We start from the raw sequence: 19,959 nt of genomic DNA, 5'->3' as shown, positions 1-19,959 counted from the left end.
TTCCGTCAATGTCAATTTTGTCTGTGGGGGGCGGGTCGTCTGATAGAGCCGCAATATTAAAGCCCCCGACATAAAAACGCTCGAGATGGACAGTGAGGGCTTCGCTATATTAAAGTGTGTGACCCCCACAGCGGGAACTTGTCTCACACACACCCTCACACACACACACACCCAACACTCGGCTCCTAGTTTCAAAACCTCCCCGCGGCTCCGGGGACAAAAGTTACCCATGGCGGCCATTGTAGAGAGAGAGAAAGGGATAGAGGGAAGGAGGGATTGATGGAGGGAGAGTGAGAGAGAGAGATGTGACTGTAACAGTAAACATTCCCAGTCCGCTCGCCATGGAAACGGAAAGGGGGGTAGAGTCGGGACGGTTGATTGAGGGGCCGTTGTTTGTGTGCCTGTGCCCACTCTCCATACCTCCTACCCCCCTTTCCCCCTCTCTCATTGGCAGCTTTTTGGGAGAGTGAGTTTGGGGTGATGAAGGCAATGCCAATGAAAGAAGGGGGATAGGTGTTAAAGCAAAGCCAAATAAAGAGTGTGTGTGTGTGTGTGTGTTTGATGGGCACAGTGCCCGCGGGTCAGTGCAGTGTAGGGGGGTGGGTGGAGGCTACCATGGGAGCCCTGAGACCGCGGGGCTTAGTACCACACTGAGGACCCCGTGATGCCCTGCTCTCTGCCCGTCTATCATACCGTTCTCACACACCAGACACACACGGCCCGCCCCTTGTCATCCTGGGTAGACATATACGCCCCCTATATACAACATACATACACACACACACACACAGACTTGTCCTCCTCTCCTCACCCTCTTACCCCCAGGCTAATCCAACAAAGACATTGGTACACACACACAGCCCCAGTCCCATAGTAACGCCACTCCTCAGACAAGTCACACAGCCCTGCAAAGGAGAGACAAAGGGTTAAGTAAACTTCACGTACGTTTCACGCTGGCTAAAATTCACAAACACACACACACACATATCCGTCGTCTACAGTTGGATAGACTGCAGTGGCTTGATGAAGTGCCTCATGTATAGTGTCAATAGGTCTGGGATGAAGTTCAGATTCATAAGCAATGTTTCCAGTCAGAGAAGGAGTTTTATAGTTTTAGATATAGGAGTGTGTAGCGGGATGTAGAGCGTATGCATGCAAGTACGTGTGTGCGTTTCTGTGCGGACCTCTTTCCGTGGTGTGTATGTGTTTGCCAAGCCTAGCCCTTTTGTCTTTGCCGTGTGTGTGTGTGTGTGTGTGTGTGTGTGTGTGTGTGTGTGTGTGTGTGTGTGTGTGTGTGTGTGTGTGTGTGTGTGTGTGTGTGTGTGTGTGTGTGTGTGTGTGTGTGTGTGTGTGTGTGTGCATCTGCTTTTGTGTGTGTGCATCTGCTTTTGTGTGTGTGTGTGTGTGTGTGTGTGTGTGTGTGTGTGTGTGTGTGTGTGTGTGTGTGTGGGGTCAGTAAATTGGAGCAGCGGAGACCGTAGCCCTGGCTGCCCAGTCCTTTAATTCCCTCTATATAAAGGGCAAGCAGAACAGAACAGACAGATAAGACCTTTAATAGGCTCTTGTACTCTGTGTCAATTTGTCTACTGCGATGGCCCACAAACACCAGCCAGCATCATTATGGTGGCACACACACACACACAGACAGTCACCTCACAGCCACTTCTCTCTGAATATAGGACATTAGTACACGTTTGGGAGGGACGAATTAAAGGTGCAATCTGTAGCTTTTTGTTTTCCGGTCTTAAGGGCTGCCCCTACAATTAAACTGAGGGGATAAATGTGTATGAAAGTTACAGGTTTGCGCCCTTTAAATTGTTTATTTTGGGGCTACCATAAACATAATCAGCGTGTCATGTGTAAAGTCATGTTAGGGGTCACTATTTAAATATTTCGATTTTTTGGGGGGGATGCTCTGACCTGTCTACTCTCCCACAGTAATTATGATGCGTATTCTTATAAGCAGACCTGATAGGGTTGTCTAAGACAGCCACCTATCACTCATCAATGCAACTGTAGGGGCATTAATATTACAGCATCCACAGACCAGAAATAGCTAACGCTGCTAATAATGCTAATGACGAAGCATTACAACACTAGTCATTTCACTGATAGTCAGCTAGTTTGAGGTGTTGGTTCTAGCGTGCACTGAACGAGACCCACAGGATACTCTGGTAGTGTATCATAGGTCCAAAGTAGTGCCCTATAAAGGGAACAGGGTGCCATTTGGAACGCAGGCATAGTGTAAGGTGTAGTGTGTTGTAGTATGCTGATAGGTGTGCGTGTAAATAAGTCAGCAGGGTGAGTGTCTGCTCATCCCTCAGGGAGCTGTACATGATGGAGGGAGAGGAAAGGACAGAGACGGGAAGAGCGAGTGGGGAGGGGAGACCGAGGGGAGATGAATGGGTAGAGGGAGATGTGGAGGCTGGGGGGGGGGGGCAGAGAAGGGATGAGATGGAGAGAGGGGAAGACGGAGGTAGAATGAGTGAGATGGAAACAGTGGTGGAAAGAATGGCGGGGCTGGCAGAGAAGAGGCTGGTGGCGGAGAGGGTAGAGGGGGAATAGAGGGGTAGAGGGAAGGGATGTGGGGCGCGAGGGAGAGGTGGAATAGAGGGGTAGAGGGAAGGGATGTGGGGCGCGAGGGAGAGGGGGAATAGAGGGGTAGAGGGAAGGGATGTGGGGCGCGAGGGAGAGGTGGGGTAGAGGGAAGGGATGTGGGGCGCGAGGGAGAGGTGGAATAGAGGGGTAGAGGGAAGGGATGTGGGGCGCGAGGGAGAGGTGGAATAGAGGGGTAGAGGGAAGGGATGTGGGGCGCGAGGGAGAGGTGGAATAGAGGGGTAGAGGGAAGGGATGTGGGGCGCGAGGGAGAGGTGGAATAGAGGGGTAGAGGGAAGGGATGTGGGGCGCGAGGGAGAGGTGGAATAGAGGGGTAGAGGGAAGGGATGTGGGGCGCGAGGGAGAGGTGGTTTCATCAGCGCACCACTCTGGGTGCTGGGAGCTGGTTTGCATTACATGAGGCTGAACTCCTCTGAGATGACACTCATCTGCAGGCACTTTACCCGGCGGCCTGAGTCAGCACTTCTCCACGTGATGAGATTACTGGTTCCATTGAAAGGGAGTTTAAAGGAACAGGCCAAGATCCCACACCACACTCTTTCCCCGGGTGTGTGTCCTTCCTCCTAACTCCCCCTCTCTCCTCTGCTTCTCTCTCGCTCCACACTGCGCCATGCTTGACTCAATGACTCAAGTGTGAAGTGTGTGTGTGTCTGTCAGTCTGTGTGTGTGTGTGTGCACCAACCCATCCATATAAAACCAGCTTCACCTTGAAGGCGTTCAGATAGGACACCCAGACAGATGAGCGCAGAGCGGCTGTCTGTTACCTGCTGCTAGCGTCGTACTGTGCACACGCTCACGCACACCGATACGCGCGCACACACACAGACAGCCCCAGAGCAAACAGCTGCAGAGCTAGAGTGTGAGGGTTGGAATCCCCACCTTTCTCTCTCCCTGGGCCTGTGTGTTATTTACTGTTCCAACCCTGGGACTCTAGGTCTCCCTCTCTCTCTTTTTAATTTTTTTCTTTTTCTTTCTGTCGTCCCTTCTCGCTGTCTCTCGTATTAAATAGTTGCCCTCACCACCACCACCACTTTTACTGGTCTGGTTGTGTGATGTCTATCTATCTAGCCCCAGATTGGAGGTAGAAAGAATGTCCTGAAAAAAAGAGCAGGGCATAGATTCACAAAAACCTTCTTAAGAAGAAATCTCTTCTTAACTGCCATTCTTTCCTTAACTACAGACTTAAGAAGGAAGTTAAGCAAAGTTGCTATTCCTCAAAAAGGTTCTTGGAAATGTTCTCGTGCTATTTCTTATGTTTCTCCTTAAGCAAAACGTTAAGAAGAAGTCAGAAAATAAAGGTATTGCAAATGTTCTTAAGTCCAAGACAGCTAAACCTTTATCTTAAACTGGGCTCCCGAGTGGCGCAGTGGTCTAAGGCACTGCATCCCAGTTCAAGAGGCGTCACTCTCAGTCTCTGGTTCGAATCCAGGCTGTATCACATCCGGCTGTGATTGGGAGTCCCATTGGGCGGTGCACGATTGGCCCAGCGTCGTCCGGGTTTGGCCGGGGTAGGCCGTCATTGTAAATAAGAATTTGTTCTTAACTGACTTGCCTGGTTAAATAATAAGACCAAAAAATTCAAACTAAGGGCAGTGAGAGAAAAAGCTCATGAAAGCAATTTAACATGTTTAAATTCACTCACAAAATGAATCAGAAAGTTTCAGTATTGATTATTTTAAACCCAAGAACATGTTTTAGAACAGTAATCTCAGTAAGAAATATGCTAACACGATTGCCATTGCTAGCTAGATAACTAGCTAAAACGGTTGCCTAGCAACACACATCTTAAGAAGATTTGTAAGAATATATTTCAGAAGTTCGTAGGAAAATCATTCAAACTTAAGATATTGTTAAGGAATTGCACATTTTTTCATTAGAAGCTTCTTACGTTTTTTGCATAAGAAGTTTTTTTGTGAATCTGGGCCCAGGCTGTAACCACACAACATACCTGTAGGTCTCCAAACACTCTCTGTGTCTGAGTGGCAGAAACACCCAGGTCTGTGTCTTTACAGTCTTATGTCTCATTCAGGGAGAGAAAGACGGAAGGGAGAAAGAGAGGGGCATGGATTGAGTGAAAGAGAGAGGGCGAAGGATGGAGGGGAAGAGAGAATGACTGAAGTATGGTCTTGCCTGCGGTGGAGCTCCTCACCAGTTTGTGTTCCGTCAGACCACCGAATAAAAACAACGTTGCTTTTATTCGCCTCCCTCACGACGGACAGCGGGCACAGAGGAGTCTCTCCCTCTTTCTCTATCTCTGTGTGTGTACGTACATGCCTACGTGTGTGTTTGCCCATGTGTGTGCGGTCACTAGTGGCACATGGGGGGGTCACAAAGGGCCATTTCTCGCCCCACCTCCCTGTGCCCGCTCGGGCCCCACAACACATGGCATTGTTCATCCCCGACCGGGCATCTGGTGGGCATTCCTGTGGGCACTGGAACACACCACAGTGTAATGGTTAGAGTTATAGTGGAGCCCTGAGGCACCAGTTCCAGCTCCAACCACCCCAGTCTAGCCTAACAGAGCAACACATGTCCCCAATAACATCTTCCTCTGGTTCTACTAACAAGACACACACTGGTAATCAATTGAACGTGTCCGTCTGCTACTTGTGTGTGTGTGTGTTTCTTGCTTTCTTTCGTCATCCTTCGCTCTCTCACCCCCCCCCCCTCTCTCTCTCGTCCCCATTTTTATTCAATCATTCTGTGCTTGTAGTACTGTGCCCTGACAGTGTCTGAGTATTTGTATTCTAAATCACAAGTACCAGCACCAGTCCACTGTGTGGTAACACTACCCCACTGTCCACACACACACACACACTGTCTGGTCTGCAAGAGCCCGTCTCCCCAGGACAGGGGGAAGAAGGGGGGCGGGAGGGAAGTAGTGAAGGAGGGATGAGATGAAAAAGGAGTCCGGGGGGGGGGGGGGGGGGGGTGAAAGTTACTAGTAGACAAGGATGGGGGGAGGGAAGGAGCTGCACTGCAGAGAGAGAGAGAGAGAGAGAGAGAGAGTGAGCGAGGCAGAAAGTCCTAGCGTCAGCAACTTGTATTGATTAAAAACTAACCTTCCAGTCTTCTCTGCCGCCGAGCAGCAGCGTGCGCGGGCCCGGCAGTAGAATTTCAACGAGTCACGAGCCAGCACACTCACAGGCCTGGGCGGGCAGGAAAAGAGCGGCTAGCAACGTGCAGGAGCACACACACAACGCACAGGACAGACACCACACACATAATATACATAACGCACAAGCAGACACTCAAACAATACCTTCATTTGAAACACCAGGCCTTTCGTTTTAGCCTTGGGTCCTTTCACCCCTCTAGTCTCATGACTTAGTTTGATGCTTCTTTCCTCTATATGGAATACTTCATGTTCAAGATGATTTCATTCATTGTGTTTTGAGTACACGTGTAAGTGAACCAAAAAGGAGAGACGCTAGTCTGTTATTTGCTCATATTGTTTGCTTTCGTGCATGTGTATCAGAGTGCATGTGTGTGTGTGTTTTCACGTTGTGTGTGTGTGTGTGTGTGTGTGTGTGTGTGTGTGTGTGTGTGTGTGTGTGTGTGTGTGTGTGTGTGTGTCTGAGCTCCCTCTGAATCAGTAGCACAGTGTCTGCGGCAGCGTCTGGCTGCTCCGAACTCACGGAACAGTGACAAGGGAGAACACAGCGGGACAGGGGAGGAGGAGTGAGGAGAAAAGAGAGAGAGGGAGAAAGAGGCCGAGTGAGGGAAGAGAGGGAGAAAGAGGCCGAGTGAGGGAAGAGAGGGAGAAAGAGACCTAGTGAGGGAAGAGAGGGAGAAAGAGGCCGAGTGAGGGAAGAGAGGGAGAAAGAGGCCTAGTGCGGGAAGAGAGGGAGAAAGAGACCTAGTGAGGGAAGAGAGGGAGAAAGAGGCCGAGTGAGGGAAGAGAGGGAGAAAGAGGCCTAGTGCGGGAAGAGAGGGAGAAAGAGGCCTAGTGCGGGAAGAGAGGGAGAAAGAGGCCTAGTGCGGGAAGAGAGGGAGAAAGAGGCCCATTGAGGGAAGAGAGGGAGAAAGAGGCCCATTGAGGGAAGAGAGGGAGAAAGAGGCCGAGTGAGGGAAGAGAGGGAGAAAGAGGCCTAGTGAGGGAAGAGAGGGAGAAAGAGGCCGAGTGAGGGAAGAGAGGGAGAAAGAGGCCGAGTGAGGGAAGTGAGGGAAGAGAGGGAGAAAGAGGCCGAGTGAGGGAAGAGAGGGAGAAAGAGGCCGAGTGAGGGAAGAGAGGGAGAAAGAGGCCTAGTGAGGGAAGAGAGGGAGAAAGAGGCCTAGTGAGGGAGGAGAGGGAGAAAGAGGCCGAGTGAGGGAAGAGAGGGAGAAAGAGGCCTAGTGAGGGAAGAGAGGGAGAAAGAGGCCGAGTGAGGGAAGAGAGGGAGAAAGAGGCCTAGTGAGGGAAGAGAGGGAGAAAGAGGCCGAGTGAGGGAAGAGAGGGAGAAAGCGGGATACACAGGGAGGTATCCATGGGCCGGGTCTTGCTAATGGTGCATGAACTTCAACTTGGGGCAGGGAGGAGGGAAGTTGAGAAGAGGGGGAGGAGGGAAAGAGAGAGAGAGAGGAACGGAGGGAGAGGTGTCAGGGCGCTTGCTCACTGGAAACGTGAACAATGGAGAGAGCAATAAATATGGCATTTCACTGAAGGATGTAAACACCACCACTACACACACTCAATTCAATGTAAGGGGCTTTATTGGCATGGGGAATATATGTTTACATTGCCAAAGCAAGTGAAATAGATAATAAACAAAAGTAGAATAAACAATAAAACATTTCAAATGTCATATTATGTCTATATACAGTGTTGTGAGGATGTGCATATAGTTCAAGTACAAAAGTGAAAATAAATAAATATAGGTTGTATTTACAATGGTGTTTTGTTCTTCACTGGTTACCATTTTCTTGTGACAACAGGTCACAAATGTTGCTGCTGTGATTGCACACTGTGGTATTTCACCTAATAGATATGGGAGTTTATCAAAATTGGATTTGTTTTCGTGTTCTTTGTGGGTCTGTGTAATCTGAGAGAAATATGTGTCTCTAATATGGTCATACATTTGGCAGGAGGTTATGAGCACACTGCCCACAAAATGACTAGGGTGCACATAGCCTGTCTTCTCTTGAGAGTCAGGTCTGCCTTCGGCTGCCTTTCTCAATAGCAAGGTTATGCTCACTGAGTCTGTACATAGTCAAAGATTTCCTTAATTTTGGGTCAGTCGCAGTGGTCAGGTATTCTGCCACTGTGTACTCTCTGTTTAGGGCCAAATAGCATTCTAGTTTGCTCTTTTTTTGTACATTTTTTACAATGTGTTAAGTCATTATATTTTTGTTTTCTCATGATTTGGTTGGGTCTAATTGTGTTGCTGTCCTGGGACTCTGTGGGGTCTGTTTGTGTTTTTGAACAGAGCCCCAGGACCAGCTTGCTTAGGGGGCTCTTCTCCAGGTTAATTTCTCTGTAGGTAATGGCTTTGTTATGGAAGGTTTGGGAATCGTTTCCTTTCGTTTCCTTCCTTCACACCTGTGTTAACGAGAGAATCACTGACATGATGTCAGCTGGTCCTTTTGTGGCAGGACTGAAATGCAGTGGAAATGTTTTTGGGGGATTCAGTTCATTAATTGCAATTCATCTGATCACTCTTCATAACATTCTGGAGTATATGCAAATTACCATCATACAAACTGAGGCAGCAGACTTTGTGAAAATTAATATTTGTGTCATTCTCAAAACTTTTGGCCACAACTGTATAGTTTTTTGTGTGTTCTAGGGCAACGGTGTCGAGATGATGGAATTTGTATTCGTGGACCTTTTTTGGAACACCCATTATTTTTGTATTACTAAGATTTACTGTCAGGGCCCAGGTCTGACAGAATATGTGCAGAAGATCTAGGTGCAGGCCCTCCTTGGTTGGGGACAGAAGCACCAGATCATCAGCAAACAGTAGACATTTGATTTCAGTTTCTAGTAGGGTGCTGCTGACTGTTGTAGTGCCCTTGCCAATTCGTTGATATATATATATATATTGAAGAGGGTGGGGCTTAAGATGCATCCCTGTCTCACCCCCCCGGCCCTGTGGAAAGAAATGTTGTTTGTGTACATGGATTTTATAATGTTGTATGTTTTTCCCCCAACACCACTTTCCATCAATTTGTATAGCAGGCCTTCATGCCAAATTGAGTCGAAAGCTTTTTTTAAATCAACAAAGCATGAGAAGACTTTGCCTCTGTTTTAGTTTGTTTGTTTGTCAATTAGTGTGTGCGTGGTGAATACGTGGTCTGGCGTACAGTAATTTGGTAAAAAGCCAATTTGACATTTGTTCAGTACATTGTTTGCACCGAGGAAATGTACGAGTCGACTGTTAATGATGATGCAGAGGATTTTCCCAAGGTTGCTGTTGACGCATATCCCATGGTAGTTATTTGGGTCAAATTTGTCTCCAATTTTGTGGATTGGGGTGATCAGTCCTTTGTTCCAAATATTGGGGAATATGCCATAGTTGAGGATGATGTTAAAGAGTTTAAGTATAGCCAATTGGGATTTGTGGTCTGTATATTTTATCATTTCATTTAGGATACTATCAACCCCATAGGTATTTTGGGGTTGGAGGGTTTGTATTTTGTCCTGTAGTTCATTTGATGTAATTGGAGAATCCAGTGGGTGTTGCTATTTGATCATGTAGGGCTGAATTTCATGGCTGAAATTGTTCAGAGAAGAAGGCACAATGTGACTGGCTGGCTGGAGAGTATAGGAACACCATGGCAACTAGGTACTAAGTAGAGAGAGAGCAACGACTCTTGACAAAAAGGAACTGCGCGGGCTGGCGTATCAGACTCGGACATAACAATAGGACGTACTGTCTGCTTAAATGAACTTAATCTGAAATGTATGCTCTTCTTCTCTCCCTCTGTCCTTCTCGCTGTTTTGCAGTGGTACCTGGGATAAGGACTCCAGACCCCCTCGCCGCCCGCTGGACAGATCGCTGGACCCCCTACTTTCTCCCCTGAGTGCGACCCGACCTGAACCGACCAACACCCCGCAAACGTGCCCACGCATCTGACAGAGAGAAGCCCAACAGCCCGCCCCCCCCCAATCTGTCGCCGTCTCCTCACCCCCAGCGCCTGAGAGACTAGAGCATCAGCATGGCTACAACAACACCCCCCCCCCCCAGAAAACAAGAGGAGAGCTACTCACCGCTAGATACACTATATATCTATATAGCCCATATATATCCCCCATTCACATGGTTGGTTTATATGCCTATATTCATATATAGTACCAGTCACCTCAACTGTTTATTGGAAGAGAGCTAGCAGCCTATATATCCTGGGAAAGTGCACGTCGTCTTGTTCCTTTTCTTTCTTCTCGTCCACCCCACTTTGCCGCGGAGGGGGCATGATCATGTGACTAAATCAAAGAGCTTCCCTATACCTTTCGTCGTCGCAGCCGAACTTTGAAGAGGGTCCGGCGGGCGAGAAAGGCACAGAGAGCTATGCGTCCTGTGTACGTGTATGTGCCGAAACGAGGGGAAGATCAAAGCTCTTGTTTCCTCTCCGTCTTTGCCCTCTTTCCCCCTCTCTCTTGTTGTTTCCGGACTCTGTTGAGTTTGTTGGGGGTTATTGCCCCTGGTTGGGTGGCTCGCGGATGTGGAGGTTTTAGCTGGCTCGGATACCAACCAGTTAATACCTCTCACCCACCACCATCACCTCTCCCCCCCCCACCATCTCTCCACACCCCACCCTATCCCACACTCAACCCTGAGGAGGGACTCTCCCCCCACAGCCATACCAAGAGGCTGAAGGCCTTCACCCAGCCACATGGCTTTTCCAGGGACATCTAGCAGTGCAAATGGAACCCCATGCAGAGGAGAACAACCTACCAACCATCACACCGTGAACTCATAGGGCAGGGGACGAGGGAGGGGATGGGGTATTGATGTTTAATATCGGTCAATCGGGTGACATATTGAAGCTGGGAAATAGGCTGCAACGAGAAGAGAAGTATTTCAACGAGAGGCTTGTGAGAAAATAACTTCTGTCTGGGAGGCTTGTTCATGTTTCATTTTTGTATAAAGGTAATTTCAGTTCTTTCCGATCAACCCACAAACTAATGGTCTGTACGATGCTATACAATGCAAAGGGCAGGTAGAAGGTCTGTAATTCTACAAACTGACTAGACAGGAGACATCCGTGACTTACGTGAACAGTGGAATATTGAATTGAGGAAAGTGCAATTTCGTTGGATAGCGGTTGGATAGTTAAATGTCTTTGTAAGATAGGTCGTTGAAACAATTGGTGAAAAGTATATATATTTTTCTTCCTAGTCCTTTCACACCTCCGGGACTCTAAAATATCGGGGTACAAAAATAAACGTCAATTAGAACGATAGCCTTGTGAGAAAATAAGGGGAGCTGTATTTTTTGTTTGTTCATCTTGTAAATTTGTTAGTATTGTCGAACGAAAAATCCCTTTAAGAAATATAATTTTAAAGCATCTCTTGCAGCTTTAGACTGCGATTAATTTTTTTTTTTAAACGCAAAGTGATTCACTTATTTTAAGAAAGCACATGATTTTAAATCAAGAAGTAGCGCCTTAAATTTCTCACGAGGAAAAATCCGGAACAACTTTGTTGTAAAAATTATATTATATGGGCGTCCAAGTTCTGGTTTGATTGGCTAGACCTTCTCTAAGCCTTGTCCAATCGGAAGCACTTATTCCTGCAGTTGGCTTATGGGCTGGGGGTGGAAGTTCAGTGAGAAAGAGAAAAAGCAGAGGGACCCTCTGTGAGCATTTGTGTTGCGAACACGTTGATATCTACATGAAGGCAAGATCGCAACCAGACGGCGAAGCTTTTCAGTCGCTTCGCATGCAAATTACCATTTTATTAAAGTTTTGTTTTGTTTTTGTTTCCTATACTATACATACTATATATATACACTCTTATGACCGACTCATCCACTGTCGATCAAAAACGTATTAAAACTATTTAAAAAATCAACAACAAAAAAAATCTGCATGTTCTAGTGTTAGTGACAAATTTTTACATAGATTATGTAGAGTTAGTGAATAAAGACACTATTGTAATCCCAACATCAGGCACTTGCCAATAGTCTATATTTGTTTGGCCCCTCGAGGCTTTTTTTTTACTGCTGTCCTTCACAATCAACCAGCTGAACATCTTTAAGACTCTTATTCGCTTCTCATCATTTCTGAGTCGTTTTTCCTATTTCGTTCCCTCTTGAAATTATCAGTTCTCGTTTTTTTCTTAAAGTATATATATTTTGTTTGTATGTTCTCAAATTGCACGAAACAATTGTTCCTCATCAATGTGCCTTGAGCGATGGTCTAGTCCCGAGTTGTTGCACAATGTTCCAATGTGGAGAGTTACATTTTTTTTCCCCCTTTGGATTTATTTGTTTCATCCCCCACCTCCCATTGTGTAGGAGTGATCACAGTTGTAATACTGATAAGGAACATGAAATACAATGAAATTGCTGGTTATAATACGCAGTATTACATCTGCTATTTGAAGACCTCTCAGGCCCGTACAACAGTGCTTTTTCTCTCTATGATGCAACATGGAAGTGCTGTGTGAGTACAGGTTCTGACATACTATCTCTGTCTTGTACTGCTGTTAAACTAGGCCAGAGTCAATCACCCTGGTATGGCCCCATTTTTAGTCGTTCAGTGAGTAGGAATAGAGCTCTTAGCTTTGTATCTTGTAGATAGTTTAGTTAACCCCTAAGCCACCCCCTACCTGTAACCCATTTTTTTTGTGTGTTGAGAATACTAGTCTATTGATATTTATGGATGTTGCTGCAATTTCTAAATGGAAACTACTTTTTGTTTTGGAGTCTTCCTGTTTTTTTTTTGTTTTTGTTTTTTTCTCCCAGAAGTGAATAATGAGAAAGATATATGCAATACCTGCTTGCACTCATGTAGACATACACTAGTCCTTTTACTTAGTCGTTTTTTTGGTGATCTTTTTATTTGATTTTTTATAAAGTTAGCCTGCACTTGACTGGCTGCATGGTTGGGGGTCGGTCCATTTGGCAGACCCACTCATGGAGAACAAAGGTTTTGCAAAGCCTAGTCAGCCTCGCTCGGGTATTTTACTTTATTTGTATTCGACACGTACAAGATGACCGCAAAATATATTAGGGTTCTCCTTTTTGTATATTTCTGGTCACAAGCAAGCCTTTCAACAAGTCAAAGTTCCTCTCCATCACAAAATCCATTTTTCGACAGACTAAGAAATATGACGTCCAACAATAACAAAAGTCCCACTTTCTATATCCTTTACTTCAAACGGACTTCCAAGTTGCATATATATGAATTGTTTATCTGTCTATTACATAAATCATTTTAAAAACGACATTTTGAGTATTGGGAAGCCTTTCCCAAGGTGTCCAACGTGATGGTTGAGTAGTAACACTTGCGTGGGTTGTGTGTTTCATTTAGTAGGACCGTTTTGTTTTGTCTTTGTTCTTGCCTACCCTTTAGCGATGAGTTGGGCATTACTTTCTTAATTATCTGCACTAAAATATGAATTAAATGACAATAGTGAGAATTATTGAAAAACTGCTTCCAGTGCTTAAAAGAGCGAAGGGGGAAAAAAACAATTGCACGGACATTTTTGTCACAAAACCTTGTTGTGGACAGCCTAGCATCTAATCAGCAAGATTTGGCTGTGTGTAAAATACGACAAAATTGCACCCTTTTTAAAGAAAGAAAGAAAAAAAGAAAGACTAAAAGCAATAGTTTGGGCAGTTTTTGTTCTTGTGTTGTGTGTGTCATTTAGTTATGGGTACAGAAGTGGACAAAAGATGTGGTGATGATGAGAAAGAGAGTAAAAAGCTATGGAGCAAGCAGGGCCGAAAGGCCTGACTGTGGGAGACGTGGTGTTTGTATGTTGTATAGTTTTATTAATTACACTGATTTTAAAGCTGCCCTATTTTATAATGCAGGACTTTTGTAACATTAATTAAATGAGGAAAAAACTAGTGTTGTGAATTCTCTGATTGTTTGTATTAAGGCCACATTAATAGAACTGGTTTTGTTTGTTCCATGGGAACTGGATTTAAGTTGAAAACTTTCCTGTTTCCTTATCTTTTTCTTTTTTTTCTTTCCTTTTTGTATGTATTTAAGGACTTGTTCTTCTTTTGATGGTATACCGTATTCCTATACTTAAAAAGTATAGGGTATTGAGGTGAAAAGCCCATTGTAAATGGATGTTACAGTATGCTGTATGTTGAAGGTTATTTGTTGCATCAGTGTTGATGAAGCTAAATCTAGGTAATTCTGAGGAAATTGGTAAGAAGAGTGTTTTTTTTTATGCATTTAAAAATTAGTTTAGGCAGAAGACAATGACATAGACAGCCAAAGGATGCCCCTATTATAAATGCATCTCGGCATCTTTTTTTGTGTTCACCATTCCATGCAGGAAAATAAACAGCTTGATATGCAACATGGTTCTTTTTCACATATTTCTTTCCCTGTCCCACTCTCACCCACTTCCTCACCAAATGGTCCTCAGAAACCGTGGGTCCTCTCAAACCACTTCCCATTCACACACTCACGTGCGGTTCTTCATGGCATTTGCAAAACACAGACACAGTCAACACACACACAGCTCTTGCCTAGATAGAGGTGAGTTGTTCATCTATTGTCCAACTTTTGTGTAACTTTTCATCAAGGCTATGAACAGCCTATAAACTGGCGCTGCATGGGAAGGTGTTTGGCATAACCTGTACATCACTTATCTGCAGTCAACCTCTGCGCCCTGTAAAACAAACTGGGGACCTCGAAAGGTTATGACACTGAGGCGCTTGATGCTTAACTGAATCAGCAAAATGTCATTCACATTTGTGCTAAAAGAGAACCTTTTTTGAAAATCACATCCACAAATGGGAGTTTACAACAACCCACAGGGGCCTCGAACACTACTGACATTTTCCGTTATGCTACTTGGCTTCCCTCTCCTTGCGTTACCATATCCTAACCATTATCACACCATTCACCAGACCCACGGGCATTAACCACAAACATACACGCCTTTAACTCACTCAAGATGGCATGGCGAAGAGGAGGTTTTCCTTTTACATACCCACATCTTATTTTGAGCTTCTTATTCTCAACATTTTGCCAAATACTCCTCTGGAGTGTCTCAAATCTAGTTAATGAAAGATATAACTGGTCAATATCATCCAGTGCAGGGTGGAGTACCAAAACATGCCTGGCAATTGTCAACGGACGCACTCGATCTTTGCAATCATTGGACAGACCACCTTAAACCACACCTGAATGGTAGCCCTATGTGTAAAGTGCCATACAGAGTCTCATTTGTTAGCCCACATAGTCCAATAGTTAGGACCCCTAGCACTCTTTAAAAAGTATTCCCATATGAATATGCTGCTCAAGTTGGAGAAGTGGGGCAATCCAAGAGAAATAGAGGGGGACCAAACGGCTCATTTTGACTATCTGTCTAATCTGAGGCTCACATCGCCCCACTCCCTCCCTTTCCATCCACTCACATCGGCCCACTCCCTCCCTTTTCATCCACTCACATCGCCCCACTCCCTCCCTTTTCATCCACTCACATCGCCCCACTCCCTCCCTTTCCATCCACTCCCATCGGCCCACTCCCTCCCTTTTCATCGACTCACATCGGCCCACTCCCTCCCTTTTCCATCCACTCCCATCGGCCCACTCCCTCCCTTTTCATCGACTCACATCGGCCCACTCCCTCCCTTTTCCATCCACTCACATCGGCCCACTCCCTCCCTTTTCCATCCACTCACATCGGCCCACTCCCTCCCTTTTCCATCCACTCACATCGGCCCACTCCCTCCCTTTTCCATCGACTCACATCGGCCCACTCCCTCCCTTTTCCATCCACTCACATCGGCCCACTCCCTCCCTTTTCCATCCACTCACATCGGCCCACTCCCTCCCTTTTCCATCCACTCACATCAGTTAGGTTCTTAGTTCCATCCTCACGGAACGTTGATATCTGTTATGACCGGTGGTGGGGTCGTTACAAGAAAAATATTATATATTACCTTATATATTACCTAACACAAGTAGCCCAATAATGACAGACACAAGCATTTCCTGTACTACATTCCCAGTTACAAGCTTGTTCAGCTCTCCCTGGGGTACAGCCTGTTCTCCTGATTGATTAAAATCCAGCCTTGGTTGTTTGGATGAGGTTGGCTTACAGTCATCTTCAGCAGCAGTGGTCAGGCCTCGGGGGTCTTTTGCTGCGAGTTTTGTCTTGGCGTGTTTCAAGTGATTTGAAGTTGCGTTTTCAGCAGTGGAGAGGTGTTTCTCGCCTTGGCACAGTTTACATTTTGACCGTTATATTCTTATAATTTTGTCCCTTACCTAATCAATGTAATGGGAGTACTTCCACGCTGAGAAACTCTATGTTTAAGACACTTCTGCCATTTTTCATCTCCCTGACTGAAGCAGTTAGTCGTAGTGCATGCGAAGCTGGAATTTGGTGAGAGGATGTCAGACTCAGGATGAAAACAATTAGATTCTGGGACGGGGATTTTGAAATATTGCGCCCACAGAGGGAAGGAAAAAGAATCATCTGAAATATTTATTTGGATCAAAAACTGTAAAAGGAAAGGAATGATATCAAAAGTAACTAAAGTAACAACGACCTATCTTTGATCAGTAGCTGTAATATTATTACTCAAGTCGAACAGCACTCCGTTAGATTACTCGTTACCACCAAAAAAAAGTAATCTTATTGTAATGCGTTACTCCCAACACTGATTACACCTAACACGTTTCACTACACCTGTTGTTACTTTGATTTCTTGAAAGGGGGATTATGACCACTATTGAAGCTGTTCTTGAGGAATTCTACCACGCGATTAGGAAACGGTAGAATAAAGGCCTGGCTTTGCAAATGTACATCAAAGGCCTTTTGTTGTCGTTCGTCGGTCCAAATTATTGTGGGCATTGTTGCTGTATTGATTTCCCCTCAAATCCACTGTACTTGTAGAGTCTTTGGTTCAGGACCGAAGAAGCCTAATAGAATGTGGAAATGGCAGAATTTTTCAAGCTGCCACCACGGTATTTCTAAAATACACAACAAATAATACTTTCAATCAATTTAGAGACCTAAATATGTGAAATATACCAATGGGAGCGGTACATACAGCGAATGGTACTCGCTAACGGCGTTACAATCTGAGATACTTGAGATACTTGAGATACTTCTGTTCAGAGCTGAGCTCTTTTCTGTCTGACATTGAATCCAGATCGAAAAAGTCTGGCCATTCCTGTTATACCTGTGCCATTTCCCCTTTTGCTTTACTCCTTTGGCATAGTTTAGGGGTCGATAATATTTAGAAAAGGACAATTCAACTATTCAAAGAAAGGAACACATGTACACACTGTTGCCTGTTGATAGAACCAAATTCATTGGAAAACAGCATGGGACATATACTGTATGTTACGTTCTCTTTGAAGGGATAGAGGAAAGTAATTTGACGCGAAGAGTGGTAACATGGAAGATGTTCACTAGCGCTCCACTGTAACGAGTAAATACATTGTCGCTAATCCTTTGCAAAGATATTTATGTATCCTCTTGCAAAACCATTACATGGTGCTAAGTACTAAATCAAGCCGGGGCGAGGGGGGAGAGAAACGATAAAAGGGGACAATTTGAACTTACTATCATGCTTTCTGACAACGTATAAAGCATAGCAGTTTAATCTGCATGAGAACTATGCACTGATGAAATATATATCCATAAAGTATATATACACATATTATCCATGTGTATGTATATTTGAAATGGTGAACTTTGGTATCTACTTTGTTCAATTCAGCCTTTGCCTTCTTTTATGATCAATTCTTTTGTTTCGAGATCCCAGCTCAAGGACTGAACTAGTTATATGAAACTCAAAAAGAAAAATCAAAACAAACCAGCATATTACATGATATATGAAAAAGATCAAATGTAGTGCCTGTGAAAACTGTATATTGCTCTTCTGAATACAATAATTGTTTGTAATTGTTTAAATCTCTGAACACCAGTAGCCTTTGCTGTCTGTCAGACCCCTCTGATTATAGCTAATGTACAATAACCATAAATATATAACTGCATGATCTTCCATAATCGCCTAGTAAGATGTTATGAATATAACTAAAAAAAATCAACACACATCTGAATGCTATGTCTTTCTTTTTCCCCCCTTCCTGTCACTTCTACCCCCTTTTACCCCTTCTCTTTCTCACCACGCCCTAAGTATAACGTGTTTTCTTTATTTCTACACTTTGACTTTATTGAACCATCCTGACTCCATCCTCATCCGACGGAGTTTTTTGGAGGGTATTTGGCCTCTTGTGTTAGGTTGTGTTTTTGTTGGACTCCCTCCAATCAACCTCATTGACTTTAGCGATGGTTGTGGTACCATGATGACTGGGCCCCTGCACTCCTATACTGACTGACCATCGGCACTCCGCTCTCTCTCTGCTCTTCTCATGTCTGGGAGTACCATTGATGAGAACCATGAGAAGCGCAGCAGCTCCAGTGTGAATCTCCCATAAAGGCCCTTCCTACGGGTGGGAGGAATCAATGGCCGCAGTCATTTCTGCTCTGTTCGGCACTATCGACGACAGAATCCCTCATTGAGCTGCCAGGAGCCCCGAAGTTGGGCTTTCTGAGCGAGGCCTGCTCAGGCTCCCAGGGTAACACTTCAAAAGAGCTGTGAAACAGTGCGAAGGTGAATGGGTAAGGTCCATAAAGACGGCTTCGCACACCTAAGAGACTCTCAGCTAAACAATGCTAAGCCCCAATCCTGTTAGCTCGATTGGCTCATCTAACTCACCCGAGGATAGACTTCCCAATGTCTTAAAGCCCCATGTTCCAAACTGGTCAGCCCGTTAATGTGGGAAGCGGCTATCTTTGAAACCCAAAATTTAGGCAGTAGGCTATTTCAATCAGACGTGACTTACTTTCATAATAAAAGTGGACCTTAGTAGACTAGTGTTTTACTTTTTGGACGTCAAACTAGGAAGTTGAACGGCTGTAGATACTTGTTCATACGGTGTGTTAGTGAATATGGCAACTTCCCCCAGCCTTCAGTCTCAAATCTCCACCATGGTCAAACTAGTCGTAATGAAGACAATCTTGACAAAAGTCAGCTTGAGAGAAACTGAGTGACCGAGGGAGGAGATCAGTGAACTCCTGGTTCAGTCTGAGTCACACATCCCCATCACGGAGTCCTCCATTATCCCAGAATCCCGTCACTGCCTCCCCGCGTCCTCATAAACCACCATCAGACGTTTTATGATTCAACAGATAAGTGAAACTGACGAAAACCTTGTGCCTCTACTATGCTTTTATGGAACAGAAAACGATAAACCACTAAGCACCTATTGTTTGTTGGATGTTACTAGCTCCATTGTTGGTTGACTGTCATTGTATCCATCCTATGTTACGATGGGAGTTGTTGTTACCACTCAGTTGTCCTGGAAACGCTTTGTGACTGTTTTTCCATTTCCCTTTCTACTGTTGTTTCTTATTAAACTGGTGTAGAACCATCCCTCTCGGTCCGTTAGTGAAACCATCACATCCACGCAGACTCAATTACTGGGAGCAAGATGTGCATTTCCTATGCAACAACAACAAAAACATGAAATAAAGACGCTAATGCTGTATTTCACTGGCCTTGTTACTTATTTCACAAATGCACTGATTGTGATGGTCTGTAACGTGTCAAGTGTTTGTGTGAAACTGCTACTATTCACTCACTGAGATATTAAAGGGATGGAAAGGATCACAGATAGACAAAAATGATTCATTCAGGCTGATGTGCAGAGTAATGAAAGGTAGTTCAAACATAAACAGTATCACGCCTCTCTTACAAATGCGGAACTTCATAGATGTTGGTAAAATGAGTCTGCTTGATCACAACTTACTTTCTATCGCAATTGTGTAAGAGATCACCTGATGTTTGGTGGATATGTGCAGCATTAAAGGGCCTCTATGACTAATCCCAGCACTTAGTGGTTTGAAGTGCTGATGCCAGCTGTCTGAGAGGAGATGAAGCCTGCGCTCTGTTGAACGCTGCATGGCTGCTTCATACTGGTGTCTTACTCTCACGCCTCATTTCAGCCACAAGTGTTTCTTGGCTCAATCTCACTTTGGTGGTTAACCCCCCCCCCCCCTCCAAAAAAATGTGAAAGAGTTGCACATGTGCATAGTGATGGCATGAACTCTTTGACACACTCCTACTTTAAATCCCTTACTGTGCTTTTTTTCCCCCACGTTGGTTAACCACTTGAATAAATGTCCTGTGCAGGTATGGTGAGGTGAAACTTTTT

At 45.0% G+C, this 19,959-nt stretch overlaps 1 protein-coding gene across 10 annotated transcripts in view; it reads left to right on the top strand.

Moving 5' to 3' along the window:
* The window catches only part of LOC139540768 (nuclear factor 1 A-type), a 186,909-nt gene extending 167,616 nt beyond the window's left edge, over positions 1 to 19,293 (top strand). For all 10 annotated transcript variants that reach the window (XM_071344713.1, XM_071344712.1, XM_071344715.1 and 7 more), the window contains one exon: positions 9,542 to 19,293. In XM_071344713.1, the coding sequence (XP_071200814.1) occupies positions 9,542 to 9,556 (15 nt within the window). In that variant the 3' untranslated portion in view covers positions 9,557 to 19,293. The remainder of the gene's footprint in view (positions 1 to 9,541) is intronic.
* The last annotated feature ends 666 nt before the right edge of the window (positions 19,294 to 19,959 follow it).

The sequence above is a fragment of the Salvelinus alpinus genome, chromosome 16 (assembly GCF_045679555.1).
Source record: "Salvelinus alpinus chromosome 16, SLU_Salpinus.1, whole genome shotgun sequence".
Taxonomy (NCBI): domain Eukaryota; kingdom Metazoa; phylum Chordata; class Actinopteri; order Salmoniformes; family Salmonidae; genus Salvelinus; species Salvelinus alpinus.
Note: the sequence above shows the minus strand (reverse complement) of the source record. Positions and strands in the feature narration are given on the sequence as shown.